The sequence below is a fragment of the Drosophila grimshawi genome, unplaced genomic scaffold (assembly GCF_018153295.1).
Source record: "Drosophila grimshawi isolate 15287-2541.00 unplaced genomic scaffold, ASM1815329v1 contig_44, whole genome shotgun sequence".
Taxonomy (NCBI): Eukaryota; Metazoa; Arthropoda; class Insecta; order Diptera; family Drosophilidae; genus Drosophila; species Drosophila grimshawi.
In genome coordinates, this window is record NW_025063240.1 from 19,492,256 (window position 1) to 19,506,994 (window position 14,739).

Consider the following 14,739-nt stretch of genomic DNA (forward strand, 5'->3'; position numbering starts at 1 on the left):
GCTGCCAGCCTTATTCGTTGCCAATTTCCCCTTGCCACAGGACAACTTGTATTGGCCTAGGCATATTTGTTGTGCTGTGCCTCAAAAGTAATCAAAATGAAACACTGCCAAATGGGAATCATTTATTTTAAAGCTACATTTATCAATATTGAAACAGTTGAAATTACAGCTTAAGCTTGATTATATTTATAGTTTTCAATAGAATTTATTTAAATAAAACGATTAAGATTAAATAAAATACAGTCCAAGGTTGATTAAGTTTATAGCTTTCAACTGTTCCAGTTTAGACGATAATTATATATGCATATAGCTGAGACTGAACAGCTGCAATTAATTTGCAAATTGTCTATTAAATTGGACAAAAGAAATCAGCTAAAAGAGGAGGCAATCAGAGAGAGAGAGAAATATATTTAGAAAGTGTGTTTATTGCTCAGTTGATTCTTTGCCAACTGCACTTTGCTTATATGTAAAATAAATATTTATATATAAATATATTTATATATATGCAAAAGTATGAGCAACACCCACAAGACAACTTTGCTGAGAATTCAAATTTTCTTTTCTTTGTTTTTTGTTTTTGTTTGTTTTTTTCTTTTCTTTTCTTTTTTGGCATTTTTGCCAAGTTGTGAGATTAACGTCAATGCCCTTGGGCCATTGGCATTTGATGGCTACTGTTGCATTTTATTGTGTTTTTTCTTTTTTCTGCTTGCATTTGCATGTTTTTTACAGATTTTCTTTTTTAGTTTGCTGCATGTCGAAAATGAAAAGAGTTGGAAAGAAAAAGAAAAAGTGGCAAATAAACGGAATGTTTTCCACCTTAGAATTCAATTTATTTAGCAGTTAATAAACTCGGCGATTAACTGCAATTATTTGACTAATTGTTGATTAAAGTGAAAGTAGGCAATAATAATTTCCATTTACTGCAAATTGCAAGCTGCTCGTCCAGAGAGACTATTAAACTGATGATGATGGAGCGTTGCACTTGCCACAGTCGCAAGATTTGTTGTTGACTGATAAAGTGCAGAAGACAGCAACCCAAACCCAAACCCAAACCCAAAACCCAAACAAACCTGACCACAATTCAAGAGTTGTGCAATCCACGTTTGCAAAAGTGCGTAGATTATGACGATGACGATGATGATGATCATTTGCAAACTGGCTGGTTGCTGCAACAAATGAAAGATATAACTTAGCCAGATATCAAAAGGAAGTTTTAGTACGCATCAGCGGATGCGACTGCCCCTATGCCACGCCCCACACCCCCCGTCCTCTGCCACCTCTTTGGTGTGCTGCTCGATCATTTTGTTGCGCTCGAGTTGCTGCTGCTGCTGCCTGCTGTAATTTGTTGTTGCAGTTGTTGTGGGTTTGGCACGCTGCTCGCCCAGCCAGGCAAGCAACAAGTTCAGTCAACCAGTTTCGCTTTGGCTGCCAACAAGTTCGGAGCTGCTCCTCTATTTTGTAGTGCAGTGTTGTGCGTATTGCGTGTAATTCGTGATCTGTCTGCTAATCGCCATCGTTGACAACTGGAGTCAAGTGCGTCCTCCGGCTTAAGCTGCTCAAGCTTTGGGTGAAAGTAATTGCGTCGACAATTCAATTAACTGCACTCAGTTGTGGCTTAGCCTTGGCTTTGAGCAGTTGCAATTAAGCCTTATCTTGCATAAGCCAACAAAGATATTGTTTATATAAATATAGATATTATTATATATATTATTGACAAACAAGTTCGCCCAAGCAGACGCCTTTGGTTCGGTGTCTCGTGTCAAGTTTACTTTTCTGCTGTCTGCAATTAGACAGCACAGTGACTAAACAATACCCTGTTGTGAGTGTTATATATAAATATATATATATATATATATATAAAGTTGAATATAAGCTGCACTTTCTTAACTTTTACTTTTACCGCGCAATCTTCAAAAAAGATGTAATTTGTATTCGTCCACAACTAATCACTAATGATTACTGCATTTAATATACAATTCTTACTTTAATTTAACTTATCTATCTTATCTTATCTTAACTATCTAAACTGGTATGCCTAAAAAGTAGCTATTGGCTAACCCAGGCTCTGTTTAAGCCCAGGCAGACTTCTAAAGGGGCGTCGCCTGCATGTTGAATGCACATTTGAAGCAAATTTTTGTTTCAATTGAAAAACGCTGCTTCCACACACGATGAACAACGCTTTAACCGTTTCAAATTACACACACAGATACACACTAATACACTAAAAAACACACGCATTTATTTTCCCCACTCAAGCGTTTAGTGGAAAAGTTTTTGTTTGCATTTATCTCTGCTGCTTTTTCGGCATTTGTTGTAAACACATCAAAGTTTCACTTTGCGGTTTGCGAGTTGGCTGTGAAAAGGGAAAGGAGGGAAAGAAGGGAAAGGAGGGAAAGGTATTCATTACCCAGCCAAAGGGTTGCTTGCTGAAACTGGCCAAAACTGAAGCCGCAGCCGCAGCCGAAGCTGAATCCAATTCTAAATCCACAAAAAGGCAGCCAATTATGAAGTGTTTTGGCTTTCTCCGCTCGCCAATTTGATGCTAATTGTTGTTGTTGTTGGTGTTTTGCAGATCTATTGGTCGCTTGGGAGGATCTGCTTAACTGGAGCGAGAATGCAGCGAGTGCACGCAAGCTGCAGCAGGAGATGAGTGCGCTGAAGCACAGTCTGCGCCGCCTGGGCGATAAATCAACACCCGAACTGCTGCTCGACACGGAGCCGGCCATTCAGATTGCCGTCGAGGCCCTGAAGGTGAGTTGGCCCATCAAACTATATCTATATATAACTGTATAACTATAACTGTATAACTATAACTGTAACATTCCCATCTGTGCAGCAAGAGCAAAGCCAACTGGGCAGCTATCGCACCAATATGCTACGCTTGAATGCCTCGGTGCACAGCTGGCTGACGCGTCAGGAGCGACGCCTGCAACAGGAGCAGGCAAATCAGCAACTATTGCTGCAACAGCAGCAACAGCAACAAGAGTCCGAACAACAACAACAACAAATGAACAACAAAAAGGAGCTGGAACAGCAGCCAAACGAGTCGAGTGGAGTTGTGGCCATCACTGTGACCGACAGCAATGGCAACCAGGTGGTGGAAGCCTCCACCGGCACCTGCTGCGACGTGAACAGCCTGCTCAGCGCCGAACAGGAGTTCCACAAGCATCTCAAGGATGAGGTCAGCGACATGTACAGCGCCTGGGATGAGGCAGATGTCAGGTGAGTTCCCCTCCCCCACAAATAGATGCCTCTTTTAGATTCCCTGCTAACCTCGTTTCTCGTGCAGAGTCAACTCGCAACTGGAGACGCTGACAAACTCGTTGATTGCCTGGCGTCAGCTCGAGTGTGGACTGAGTGAGTTCCAGCTGGCACTTGGCCAGGATCGTGGCACACTCAAGGGATTGGAGGGCGCTCTCGACAAGGGACAAGCGACGCCCGTTGAGCTGGCACAGAATGTGAAATTAGTTGCCAAGCTGCTCTCCGAGAAGGTTAACGTTAGCCAGGAGCAGCTGCTCGCCGTGCAGCAGCATCTGGATCCCAATCACATCTATCACATTGCCAAATTGACGGCCTCCAATGGTTCTCTATCCGATTCGGGCATCTCTGATGGCGGCGCCACCTCCGATGGTGGTCTATCCGAGCGTGAGCGACGCCTGGGCGTTCTGCGTCGTCTGGCCAAGCAGCTGGAGTTGGCTCTGGCTCCTGGCAGTGCCGCCATGCGCTCCATAGCGGATCGCATGGAGAGCGCCGAGTTGGAACTGAAGCAGCTGCAAAACACATGCCGCGATTTAATTGTGCGCACGGCGGCCTCACATCAACAGAAGCAGCAGCAGCAGAAGGATCAGGCAGAGCAGCAGCATAACAAGGAGGAGGCAAAGGATCAGCAGGGACAGCAGCTGGCCAATGGACATGTGAAGCAGCCAAACCAATCCCAATCGCCCAACAAACGTCGAAACGGGCGCAAATCGCGTCAACAACAACAGCAGCAACAACAATTGTTGCCGGAACAGCAGCAACAATTGGTGGTGGAGCATATGCAACGCATTGTTGCCGCTGGTGGCGATGAGCCGCCAGAAGATCCAGCAGCCACTGTTGGCACCCTCGACAGCTCAGATGAGGACGAGGATGCGGCCAAGTCAAAGAATCGCGGCTGGGCCTGGAGAATTGCGCGTGCAGCGGTCCCAATGCAGTTGGCTTTATTTACCTTCTTCTGTGCGGCATGCATGATGCAGCCGAATTGCTGTGACAATCTGAACAATCTGTCCATGAGTTTTACGCCCCAGTTGCGCTATATACGCGGACCGCCTCCGATTTGAGCGGCACGACAGCGGCGCGTTTTCCATGCGACTAATATCGTTTGAAAGAATTAATGATCGCTGGAGAAACGCGCGCGTTTTTAAGTAGGCAACAAATAATTTACGAGTATCGTTAAGCAATCTAACAGCCAGTTAGATTCCAGCGGGCCGGGCCACAAGCAGCCCGACTGCAGAATGTCGACCTCCAATGTAAAACCCCAGCAGCGAGGCGACTCCGACGCGTTTTACGCGCGACATGTGCGCGTTTCGCACGCGCGCCTTGCGTTTTGTGCGCGATTTTTTTCGTCTTTTTTTTATGAAACCGGAGGCACTTAAAACAAGAAATGGAATATGCAACACAAGGTTATATATACTTAAGATATACTTTAGATTTTGATTTGATTGATGGATTTGTCTTAAGAGATTTAGTTGCGATTCGCGAAAACATTTTTTTTACCGAGAAGCGTTTAAAATTAAGTGCAAAAACACACAAGTTTAAGCTCAACTTTAGCAAGTAGAGAGAAATGGGTGAGAAACGAGCAAAGAAAGTGGCAACAAATGAAATTGATGCAGCCAAACATAATCAGAATGATCCCGCAGAGATCACAGAGTGGAAATGAAATGAAATCTTCGCAATGTACTTAGAAGAGACTAATTGGAGATTGGAGAAAGGCAACCACGCCCCCTCCACCACCGCCCCGCCCACATATCGAGCATCGCTTATAAGGCATGACAAACTCCAGTTATTAGACTATATATATATATACATATATGAAATGTGTGTGTTTCGTTGCGATTTTTGTACAACTTTTCTGTTTAAAAAACACGACAAGTGCCTGCAAAAGACCCTCAAATGGGCACCCAGCGGAAATGAGAAATGAGAAAGAGAGAAAGAGAAAATGAGGGGCTGCAGAATGCATATATCGAGCAAGGCTAAATAGCAAAAAGAGAAGCTAGGCCAGAACTTCTTAGAGGCGCCCCCAAAGGCCCAAAATGCAACGAACTACTTTTTGTCGGTTCTGGCAACAAAAACCGTTTGAGAATTAAAGTTTCTATTTTTATACGCAATGCAAATTTACATAGAGAACGAGAGGCATCGGAAACACTTTTTGTCCACCTAACGCTCTATTTAATCAGTTTTACGTCTATTATATTAATAGGATAAATACAAAATCTACAACAAAAGCAAGCAAAAAAAATATATATCTATACTTATAGAGGAGCAGAGATCATTTAATGTGTTTAGAACCTTAAGTTGCTGGCAAACTGTCTACGCAACAGCTAAACTAAACTATGTTTAGATTGTACTACTTAATTTGGCAAAAATTACTACTAAATTATAATTCTACTTATAAGTTTCTCGTATACCTTGTGAGTTTTTCAAATTTCAATTGCAGAACATAGAAAAAAACAGAAAAATTACAAAAAAAAAACTATATGAAAAACAAAAAAAATAAAAAGTATTAAAGCATAAAACAATATCTGGTTTTTATTAAGCTTGATAACTTTTCAGCATATCCTTGGAGGTATAAAAAAGGAGATCCGATTTGCATTGGAATCCTTTCCTTTCGATGGAGGAGATTCGAAGGAGATTTCAAAATCTGGCCGAGTAAAAACCGTTGACTTTTCAACTGCGTCTCCTAAAAGTATGCCTCACTTTTTACTTGAGAGCAGCAAAACTATTTTGAAAGAAACTTACCAATTTCAATTGAGGAATGCAGCATTCACTGCTGCTGCTTTTTGGTCAAGTCCTTGCTCTCGACGATTGAATCGGATGAGAGATCGGCCACCAGCTGATGGTAAACACCCTCGGGCACCATGGTGCCAACGATTTTCTTGTTCTCATCGGTCTTCACACGAATCATTTGAATCTTGCGGCCATCCTTCTCCACGATGAGCGCAATGCGATCCCAGATGGGCAACATCAGACCCGACAGCACATGGTAGGTGCGCACGCGCAGACCCACCCCGCACTTTGCCCCAAAGGGGCAGCGTCGGTGCCAGTAGATGTGGGAACACATGCGCAGGCACTGATTGTACTGCATCTCCCAGAACTGCTTCACTGCCGCCGGCGAGGCCTTCACATACCGTGTGCTGATCGAGCTGAGTGTTTCGGTGCGCACCTGGGGACCCGTATTGGGTCTGTAGATCTTCAAGTTCAGTTTGGTGGCATCGCTGCTCGTTGCATCTGGCTGCGATTGGACGTTCAAGCAGAGGATGGCGCAATTGTTGTTGTTGCGCTCCTGCTTGAACATGTAGAAGCCCTCGTGCTCCTGTCGCTCCTCCTTATTGAATCTGTGAGGACAACATATCAAATACCTCTTTGGTAAATGCTGATTTGGACTTACTTGGTCAGCGCCTGTTCGAAGGACATGCCACGCACCACCTGCATTGTGTGCAGCTCTGTGGCAGCTATGCCCGTCGCATGCTTCCTGATGAAGCGTATCAGCTTCATGGCCGTCACATTCGCACCATGAGCATCCAAGTCAAGGATGCCCAGATCAAAGTGACCCGAACGCTTCATCTGCAGGATCAGCGAGTACATCTTGTTGAGGAAGAACTTGAAGAGCGCATTCTGCACCTCGACGCGACAGCCCAAAATGCGATTGAGAAACTTTGGTATATTGTAGCTATCCTTCTCGATGACGAACATCTGCTGACCCTTGTTCACCGTCACACTGAGCATCCCGACGCCGGACAACGCGACACAGCAATCGAAGCTAAAGTCACCCTTGTAGGACTCGGGTATGTGCATCTTTTCCAGCGGCTTCTCGCCGGTTATCTGTTGCAGGACATTCTCCAAGGCACAGCGACCGATGTTGTTGTCAATATTGAACTTGGACAGATCCCGAGCATCGGTGGCACGTCGATCGCCTTGGGTGAGTGCACCCAAGCTCTCCAGACGCTTGGCCACCGTTGCCGCAAAGCGACTCTCGCCACCCAGATCCGAAATGAGGAACACATATTCGGGGGCATTTGCCTGATTCGAGCGATGGGTGCGTCCAAATTGCTGGATGGCACGATCTGCACTCCAGGGCAGCTCCAGGGTGATGTGGAGTCGTCGTCGCTGTGTGGAGAGTCGTCGATCGCTCTGCAGCGAGATGCCGCTGGATGCCGCCTCCGAGATGATGGCCACATGCTTGGTATCCTCCATGAAGCGCTGCTTCTCCATGTAGTTGACCAGATCCATGGAGGTTTCCGCCTCGCAACGCTGCTCGTAGCGATACCGATTGTCCTCCGTTTTGATCACCCGGCCCCGACGACCCGTCATCTCGGCGACGACATTGGTGCCCAACTTCGAGATGATCTTGTCCAGTGTATTGGGCGGCATGCGACGACCCAGATGCTCAATCTTGTCCAGCAAACGCTCCCGCACCGTTATGCAACGCTCCACATCGTGCTCGGTGATCTTGGCCGTTTGCGATTCCTGCGCATCGAAGCTGGCATTGAATTCTTCCTCCTTGTTCTTGGCATTCATGTTGCTGCACAAGTGCTCCAGGATGCGATCCTGCATCGTTATCTTTTCCGCTTAGGGATTAAGTCAAGTCAATTAAAAGTGATCTGCTGATGCTGATTGATATTTTCAAATGGTTTACCCTTGTCTGACTTTGGGGGACGACCGCGTCGCTTGCGTCCCGTCTTGCAGCGTTCGTCATCGTCATCATCGTTGTTCCAGTGGCTGTAGCTCAGCTCAATATCGCTGTCGCCACCATCCGCATCCGAGTCATCGTCGGAGAGCTCGGAGAGGCGAGTACGTTTCGAGCCGGACGACTTGCAGCGTGACTCCGGCTCAAAGGTGCCCGTGTAGAGTAGCTTGTAGAAGGACTCGCGGGTGGGTGCCGGAAAGTACTTCTCCACAAACGATTTGATGATCATCTTCGAGGTGGACACAAAGCCCGTCAGCTCGCCCTGATACAGCTCGAGGTGCTCCAGCGTACGCGACTCTCCCGTCGACTGGAGTCCAATGACAACAGCTTTGCCCTGCTTCGCCGCCTCGCGAACCATTTTGACGACATGCGGCACCTTGGAGGCAATGCACAGATTCTTGAAGAAACGCTGATGTGCCGACCAGAACTGACAGATGATGATCTTCTGGACACGATTCTCGATGCACATCAGGCGAAAGGCCTTGAGGAACTTCTCATTGATCTCGGCCCAGAGCTCCGCCGAGTGATTGTAGAGCTTGTGAAAGTCCCGGGACATGGGCACCTCCTCGATGCAGAAGCTGACATCCTTGAAGCTCAGCTGTCTAGCGATGTAGGAACCCCTCAGTTTCATGTCCATCGCAACGATCTCCATGGCGCCAATGCCGCGCTTCTCCACCGTGTTGACAAACTTGAAGAACTCCGAGTAGGATGTGCCCGGTCCCCATAAGCCCAGCCGGACCATATACGCCATATTCTTGGGCTCGGAGGCACCCGTTGCCGAGGCATAAACCACCCGTGCCATGGGCAGCAGCTGCTGCAGCTCCAGCACTGTGGTGCCCGTCTTTGTGGACTTGCCCGCATTCATTAGACTCAGATTTTTGGCCTTGTGGCACTCGTCGAGCACAATGACGCCATCGTAATCCTTGGAGAACCAGTTGACCAACTGACGCAGCCGTGTGTTGTATTTGGGCAGGGCATTTGCCGACTCCCCAATCAGAGCCGTGTACGTGCAAAAGATGACGCCCTTCCGAAAGTGGCCGTTCTCCTCGGAGGTGATCCGACAATACTTGAACTTGCTCATCGAGGCCACCCCGATGAACATGCTGGCACCAATATCGGAGAGATCGCGCTCCGCATCGAACTTCAGGTCGTTCGAGACGGATATCCATAGAGCACGCTTTCTGCCCCGCAGATAATTCTCATAGATGATGGCGGCTATGGTGCGTCCTTTGCCCACTCCTGCGCCGTCGCCCAGCAGGAAGCCAGCTCGTTCGCCGCTCGGCAGGAGCTGCTCGTGCGCCTGGCAGGCATATGTCACAGCCTCCAGCTGGAGTGCACTGAGACGATCCGATTCCTTGAGCTTATCCGGCAGAACCAGCTCGTAGGTGATGTCCGGCAGTTCCACAGAGGAAAGTGTCGCCGTTTCCACCACCGAGTCGGGATGGCGGGCGCCGCCCTTCAACTTGCTGGGCCAGTACGTGGAGAAGGTGTCCGCCACGCCAATCTCCTCGAAGTCCACCTCATCCTCCTCGAGCGGAGCCTGCAGCTGCTGCTGCTGTTGCTGGTGCTGCTGTTGCTGCTGCTGCAATCCACGTTGCGCCATCTTCGCTCGCACAAAGGATTGATAGAGATTCTTGCCAATATTGCTGTTGCCTTGTGACTTGATGAAGTCTATCAGGGATTTGGGAAACCCAGCCATATTGGGCTGACCTGCTGGGACAGTCACATACTTTCTGACCGCTGGAATCTTGAGCCGATCCTGTGGATTCCTTGCCAGCACTCTCGCCTGCGTTTGCGGCTTCAGCTGCATGGCAGAGCCCAAGCTGGCGGACTCCAGTGGCGGATTAGGCATTGTCAACTTGCTTGGCTGTGGCACGAGTCGGGGCTTGTTGCACTCGCGATTGCAGGGCAAGCGAGGCACTTGTTGCTGTGGCAGTTGGGGCTGAGGATCCGCCTCGGGCTCTGGTTCCACCATGGGCAGTGAGTTGAGCTCCTCCTGCAGTCTGGCATCGATTTGAGCATCATATTCAGCTGCTGGATCGCTGGGCGCATCGGGAACAAATGGAAACAAATCGAGGATTTCCTGAAATTTGAGATCCAAGCTGTCATCCGTTGGAATTTCGACATTGTTGCCAGTTGTCAGCGAATCCAGCATATTCTGCAGCCTGAGATCCAAACTGTCATCACTTGGCATATCCACATTGTTATCAGTTGTTGTTGTTGTTGTTGATGTTGTTCTTGCAACTGCGGCAAGCTCAGCCTGATCTGAGGAATTCAGCTGCAAATTGGAGCTGACTTTCAGCTGGGTTTGGCCAACTTCCGCCGACTATAGAAAGGGAAAATAATAAACATTAATGAACTATATATCAAAATATACATTTATATTCCGCAAATAACCTCAGTTGCATTTTTCATCAACTTGGCATCCATGTTTTCTGGATCTATTTGATTCGGCATCAAATCAAAATTGGTTCACTTTTTTTTGGTAGAAATTCCTTTCTTTTTGAACTGATCACAATGAATAACTTTTAGTTACTAAAAGTTTGGCTATTGCTTTGTTTTGCTTTATATAGCTTTCAAATTTGACAGAGTGTTGAGTAACTTTCACCACAAATAAAGTGTTGAGTAAGGCAAAAGTATCGATATGGGTCAAGATGGGATTAACTTAAATAAAAGTAAGAAATATATAATAATTCAGAGGTTGACGAATTTTTCTCTTTGATTTTAAGAAAATATCAAAGCAACTCTTGATTGAAATGTCGTTTTTATTAAATGAATATATATTTACAGTTGTCAATTGAAGCGTTCGATTCTCGACATGGCTTTTGGCTCCATTTGCAAACAATTAATGTAAATTTGATGTACATTGCTATGCAGATGCTATGCTGCAGTTGTGTAAACATCCCTGCTCCCCAACATGACTGATAATAAAAGCCATGAGAAGCTCAAGGAGTGGCAGAAGGCGGCATGCACTCGACGCGAGGCTGATGCCAGACGAGCCGGGATCGGAACTTATAGCGTCGATTTTACGGTGAACACCACAAGGAATTCGAAGCGACCCAATAGAAAGAAGCGAAAGGATACCTTGACCGAAGGCAGAGAGTCGCAGCTGGACGACGAGGAGGAGCAAAAGGACTTGCGCAACAGCATGAGGGCCACCAGGATAGGCAATCACGACGAGGGCATCGATCTCTGCTATCACAAGCCGATTGTCGTTCGCTTCAAATCCAAATCTGATGTAGCCTGAGACATTTCCTATTTTTTTTATAAAGCATATTTGAAAGTTGCAAGGTTAATTTTATTTATTGTAAGGCTATTTCTTGAATATATCATAGAATTCATATCAGAAAAGTATGTTTAAACTTTGATAAGCAAATAAGTAAGTAGTGCTGTAGACCAATGAACTCTTCTACGTTATAACCTGAACTCTTCTACTGTAATTTATGTGTTTCTTAAACGAACTTGATCAAATTTGTCAAGTTGCTCAATAAGAAGCCTCTGCCAATAAAATGGTGGCTTTGATTGTAATCGGAAATCCACCAAATCAACTAAATCGACTCGACAGCTACTGCTAGCTACAGGGTGTCTGCTCTTCGATCAATTTTATACAATTTATTTGCCAGTGAAATCAACTCGAGCCTCGCTTTTGCTTTCAAAACCAAACATCTGTTTTCAGTCATATAAAAATAGTACAAAACATGTAATTTTATTTATTTATATTCTTTCTGAGTCTGTCCAAAATTGTTGGCCATCAAAAGTAAGGTCTGCTCACAATGACGAAGAAGAACGCTGAGCGGAGAACAGCTTCTGCACCAGGCGGAGGCAACAAGAAGGAAGACACCAGCTCGGCCAAGGACAGCAGATCAGCCACTGCCACGCCCAATAACTCATTGGAATCGCAGCATTTTAAGGAGGTTGTCAATTTTGCGAAGCCCAATAGGACTAGCACTGCCACCCACGTCTCAGCGGGTGAAGGTGCCGAAATCGCTTTTTATGAGCCAATTAAAATTGCCCATGAAAAGAGAAAATCAAAATGATGCCGACTGCAGTTGCAACTGCAATAAATAAATACAAATAAATTTGGCAGCTCTTCAAAGATTTTCTTTCTCGCTCTCTCTCTCGCTCTCTCTCTGACAACCTCAGCAGATAATCCAATAATTGGTAATACGCATTATTCACACCCAGCAGAATTCTGTGTGTGTTTCATCATAGTTCATAAATAATCTATGAACCACTACAGAAAAACACACACAACCCTCGGCAATGAAAAAAAGGGCAAATTTTATGCGGTTTTTTCGAGCTTTACTTTTTTGTCTTCCTCAATTTAGCAAGGGTTGTTGGGTTTTGTATCCCAGCTAGTTGAGAAGGTGCCTTGGCGTGACAATTGCAGTTCGGTTTGTTTATTATTAGGTCCTGCTGCTTATCGAGTCCTCGCAATCTGCAAATCGTATTTATAACTTGAACGTCTGCTGACGATGATGGATTTGTGCGAAATGAAACGCGTTCGAAAAGCGAAAAAGCACCCACAACTCAATGGAAACACCTTGTCTCTCTGTGTATGTGCATGTGTGTGTGTGTGTGTGTGAGTTTGCTGCTCCAACTTTGTTGCTGTATATAAGCAATTCGCTCGAACCAATCAAAATGGGTGTTTGTATATAACGCAAGTTTCCCCTTTGGGAGTGACAATATACGTTGTACTCGCTCTAACACTTTGCCGTTGCCCGTTGAACTTAGCTGCTTGCACTGCTCTAACGCTGCGAGTTATGTGCTGCTATTTCTGTCTGCCGGCAAGATACAGCATGGACACGAACCACTGTTAAGTGTATGTTAAGAGGATAATCGCATTTGAAATATGCACAAAATAATTTAAGTTTTTTTTAGCAGCACTTTGATTTTTATGTTTTGGTCAATGACACTCCCAATTAAACGTGCATTACGTATTCTGGCAGTGCTTAATTGTTAATGTTCGCTCAAATTTAAAATACAAAAAAACACTATTTTAAATTTGCTGTAATCAGTGCCAAGGCAATTTCCGTCGCTTCTCAGACACTCAGGAGATAATCCCAAAGAAACTAACTCTCATATGACATTTGAGCATTAATCATAAAGTCAAATGCTTGACAGTTTTTTAGAGCGAATAATGCTTTATTTGGCTTGATAGATGCTTGTAGCAATTGTTGAGAATGCATACAGATTGAGGGTAAGTGCTCCAGAACAATGTTAATATAATTTTAGCTCTATTTTTCTAGCTGGGGTTCAAATTTGACCTGAGGGCAAAAGTGATTTGACTTTAACGTCATCCAACAGCCACAACCCTAATCAGGGGCGTGGCAGGAAGCACAGGGAGAACTGTTCGCGTGCCAAAACGGAAGTGTCTCAAAATTGAATTTGCATAATTTTCAACAAAAAAAAGAAGCGCAAAACAGAAAAAGTTCTTGTGTTAAGTTGATAAATGTTGAAATAATCAAGCAATATGCAAGACAATGAATATATACATATGTTTATAGGAAATATCCTGCTTTAAGGCATCACTAATTGCACAATATATATAAAGAAGAACCTCTAACAAAATATATAGTTATGAAAAACCTGTATATAAATATAGCTAAGACTGTGACGAGAATAAAAGCACCCTTAAATCAAGTGCTCGACTTACAATGCCGTTTAATAAGACGATATTAAACATGTATAGAATCACACCCTTTAGCTGGAAAATATAGAAAATCAGCAGGAAAATACATGTGTATGGCAGAAGTAAGCCTAATCCATTCATTAAACTTTGTGATTACAGCTGACCACAGGAAAAAAGGGGGCTGGCATTGGGAGGGGGAAAGGACACGCAGTCCCACCCACAAACCCCTCTCAACCAGCTGAGGCTGTGCAGCCAAGTGAATAAACTGAGTGCTGACAGGCTCATTAAATGCCGCATTCAGTGGCCCTGACCGCTTGTGGATATATTCATTCAGAGTTTGAGGTTTGACGAGAATGGAGTGAGAATGTTTGTTTAGCAACTGCGTCCTGGTCGAACTGTCGAACTGGCCAAGGGCCAAAGTCAACACGTCAAATTGAATGCCTTTAAATGAAGCCAGCTTCCACACTCTGCGCCCCTGGCAAATGTTGCCACGCCCACAACCAGCAAGCAGAGCTAATTTCAGCAGCTTTAAATGCAGGCAAAAAGAAAAAGAAGAAAAAAGAAAACACGTTCATAAATAATGCGAGGAAAATTGTTAGAAATTGCCAAAACAATTTATGTTGACATTATCTCGAGAGACATTTTTTTGGTGCAAGACCCTCGGCAGCGTGGATGATTAATTACCGCAGAGAGAGATCGGGTGGGGGCGCAGAGGATATTTGAATATGAAAAGCGATAAAGTCGTGATAAGTGAGCAACATGAAAAGTGGCAAAAGAAAAAAAAAACAGAGCAGAGCAGAGCAGAGCAGAAGAGAATTATTGTAAGAGAAGTTTTGCTTATTGCTCCCCAGTTGGCGATAAACCTGCGCGAAAGCTTTAATGAACTCGAGCATTTCATCATTTCCGGCCAAGATTTGCAACCAAAAAAAAATATAAATATGTCCAGGCTGGCGAGGAGTGTGAGTTGAAGCTGGAGCTCATTTGTATGCCTGCAGAGTTGACATTTGGGATTCCAATTGATTTTTCAGTTGAATCGGCTCCTTTTTTGTGTGTTTTGTTTGCTTTGCTGATTTTCACATTAGGGTTTTTCTATTTTCTATTTTTCTATTTGCCAAATTTCTTGCGAAAATTTCCAAATGCGAAAATGTATTCAAATCAGAGT

The 14,739-nt window shown here is 45.0% G+C and overlaps 2 protein-coding genes across 2 annotated transcripts in view; one reads left to right on the top strand and one right to left on the bottom strand.

Moving 5' to 3' along the window:
• LOC6556690 (serine-rich adhesin for platelets) overlaps positions 1 to 5,701 on the top strand; it is a 111,847-nt gene extending 106,146 nt beyond the window's left edge. Inside the window, exons 17-19 of the mRNA XM_043215392.1 lie at positions 2,573 to 2,751; positions 2,837 to 3,222; positions 3,290 to 5,701. Of these exons, the coding sequence (XP_043071327.1) occupies positions 2,573 to 2,751; positions 2,837 to 3,222; positions 3,290 to 4,319 (1,595 nt within the window). The 3' untranslated portion in view covers positions 4,320 to 5,701. The remainder of the gene's footprint in view (positions 1 to 2,572; positions 2,752 to 2,836; positions 3,223 to 3,289) is intronic.
• A 60-nt stretch (positions 5,702 to 5,761) lies between these two features.
• On the bottom strand, positions 5,762 to 10,424 carry LOC6556959 (protein strawberry notch). Its single transcript, XM_001983615.3, has 5 exons — positions 10,343 to 10,424; positions 7,895 to 10,271; positions 6,647 to 7,826; positions 5,998 to 6,593; positions 5,762 to 5,938 (listed from the first exon to the last, which is right to left on the bottom strand). Exons 1-4 carry the CDS (start codon positions 10,400 to 10,402, stop codon positions 6,023 to 6,025), a joined length of 4,188 nt encoding a protein of 1,395 aa, XP_001983651.3. The 5' UTR covers positions 10,403 to 10,424; the 3' UTR covers positions 5,762 to 5,938; positions 5,998 to 6,022.
• Positions 10,425 to 14,739: the final 4,315 nt, after the last annotated feature.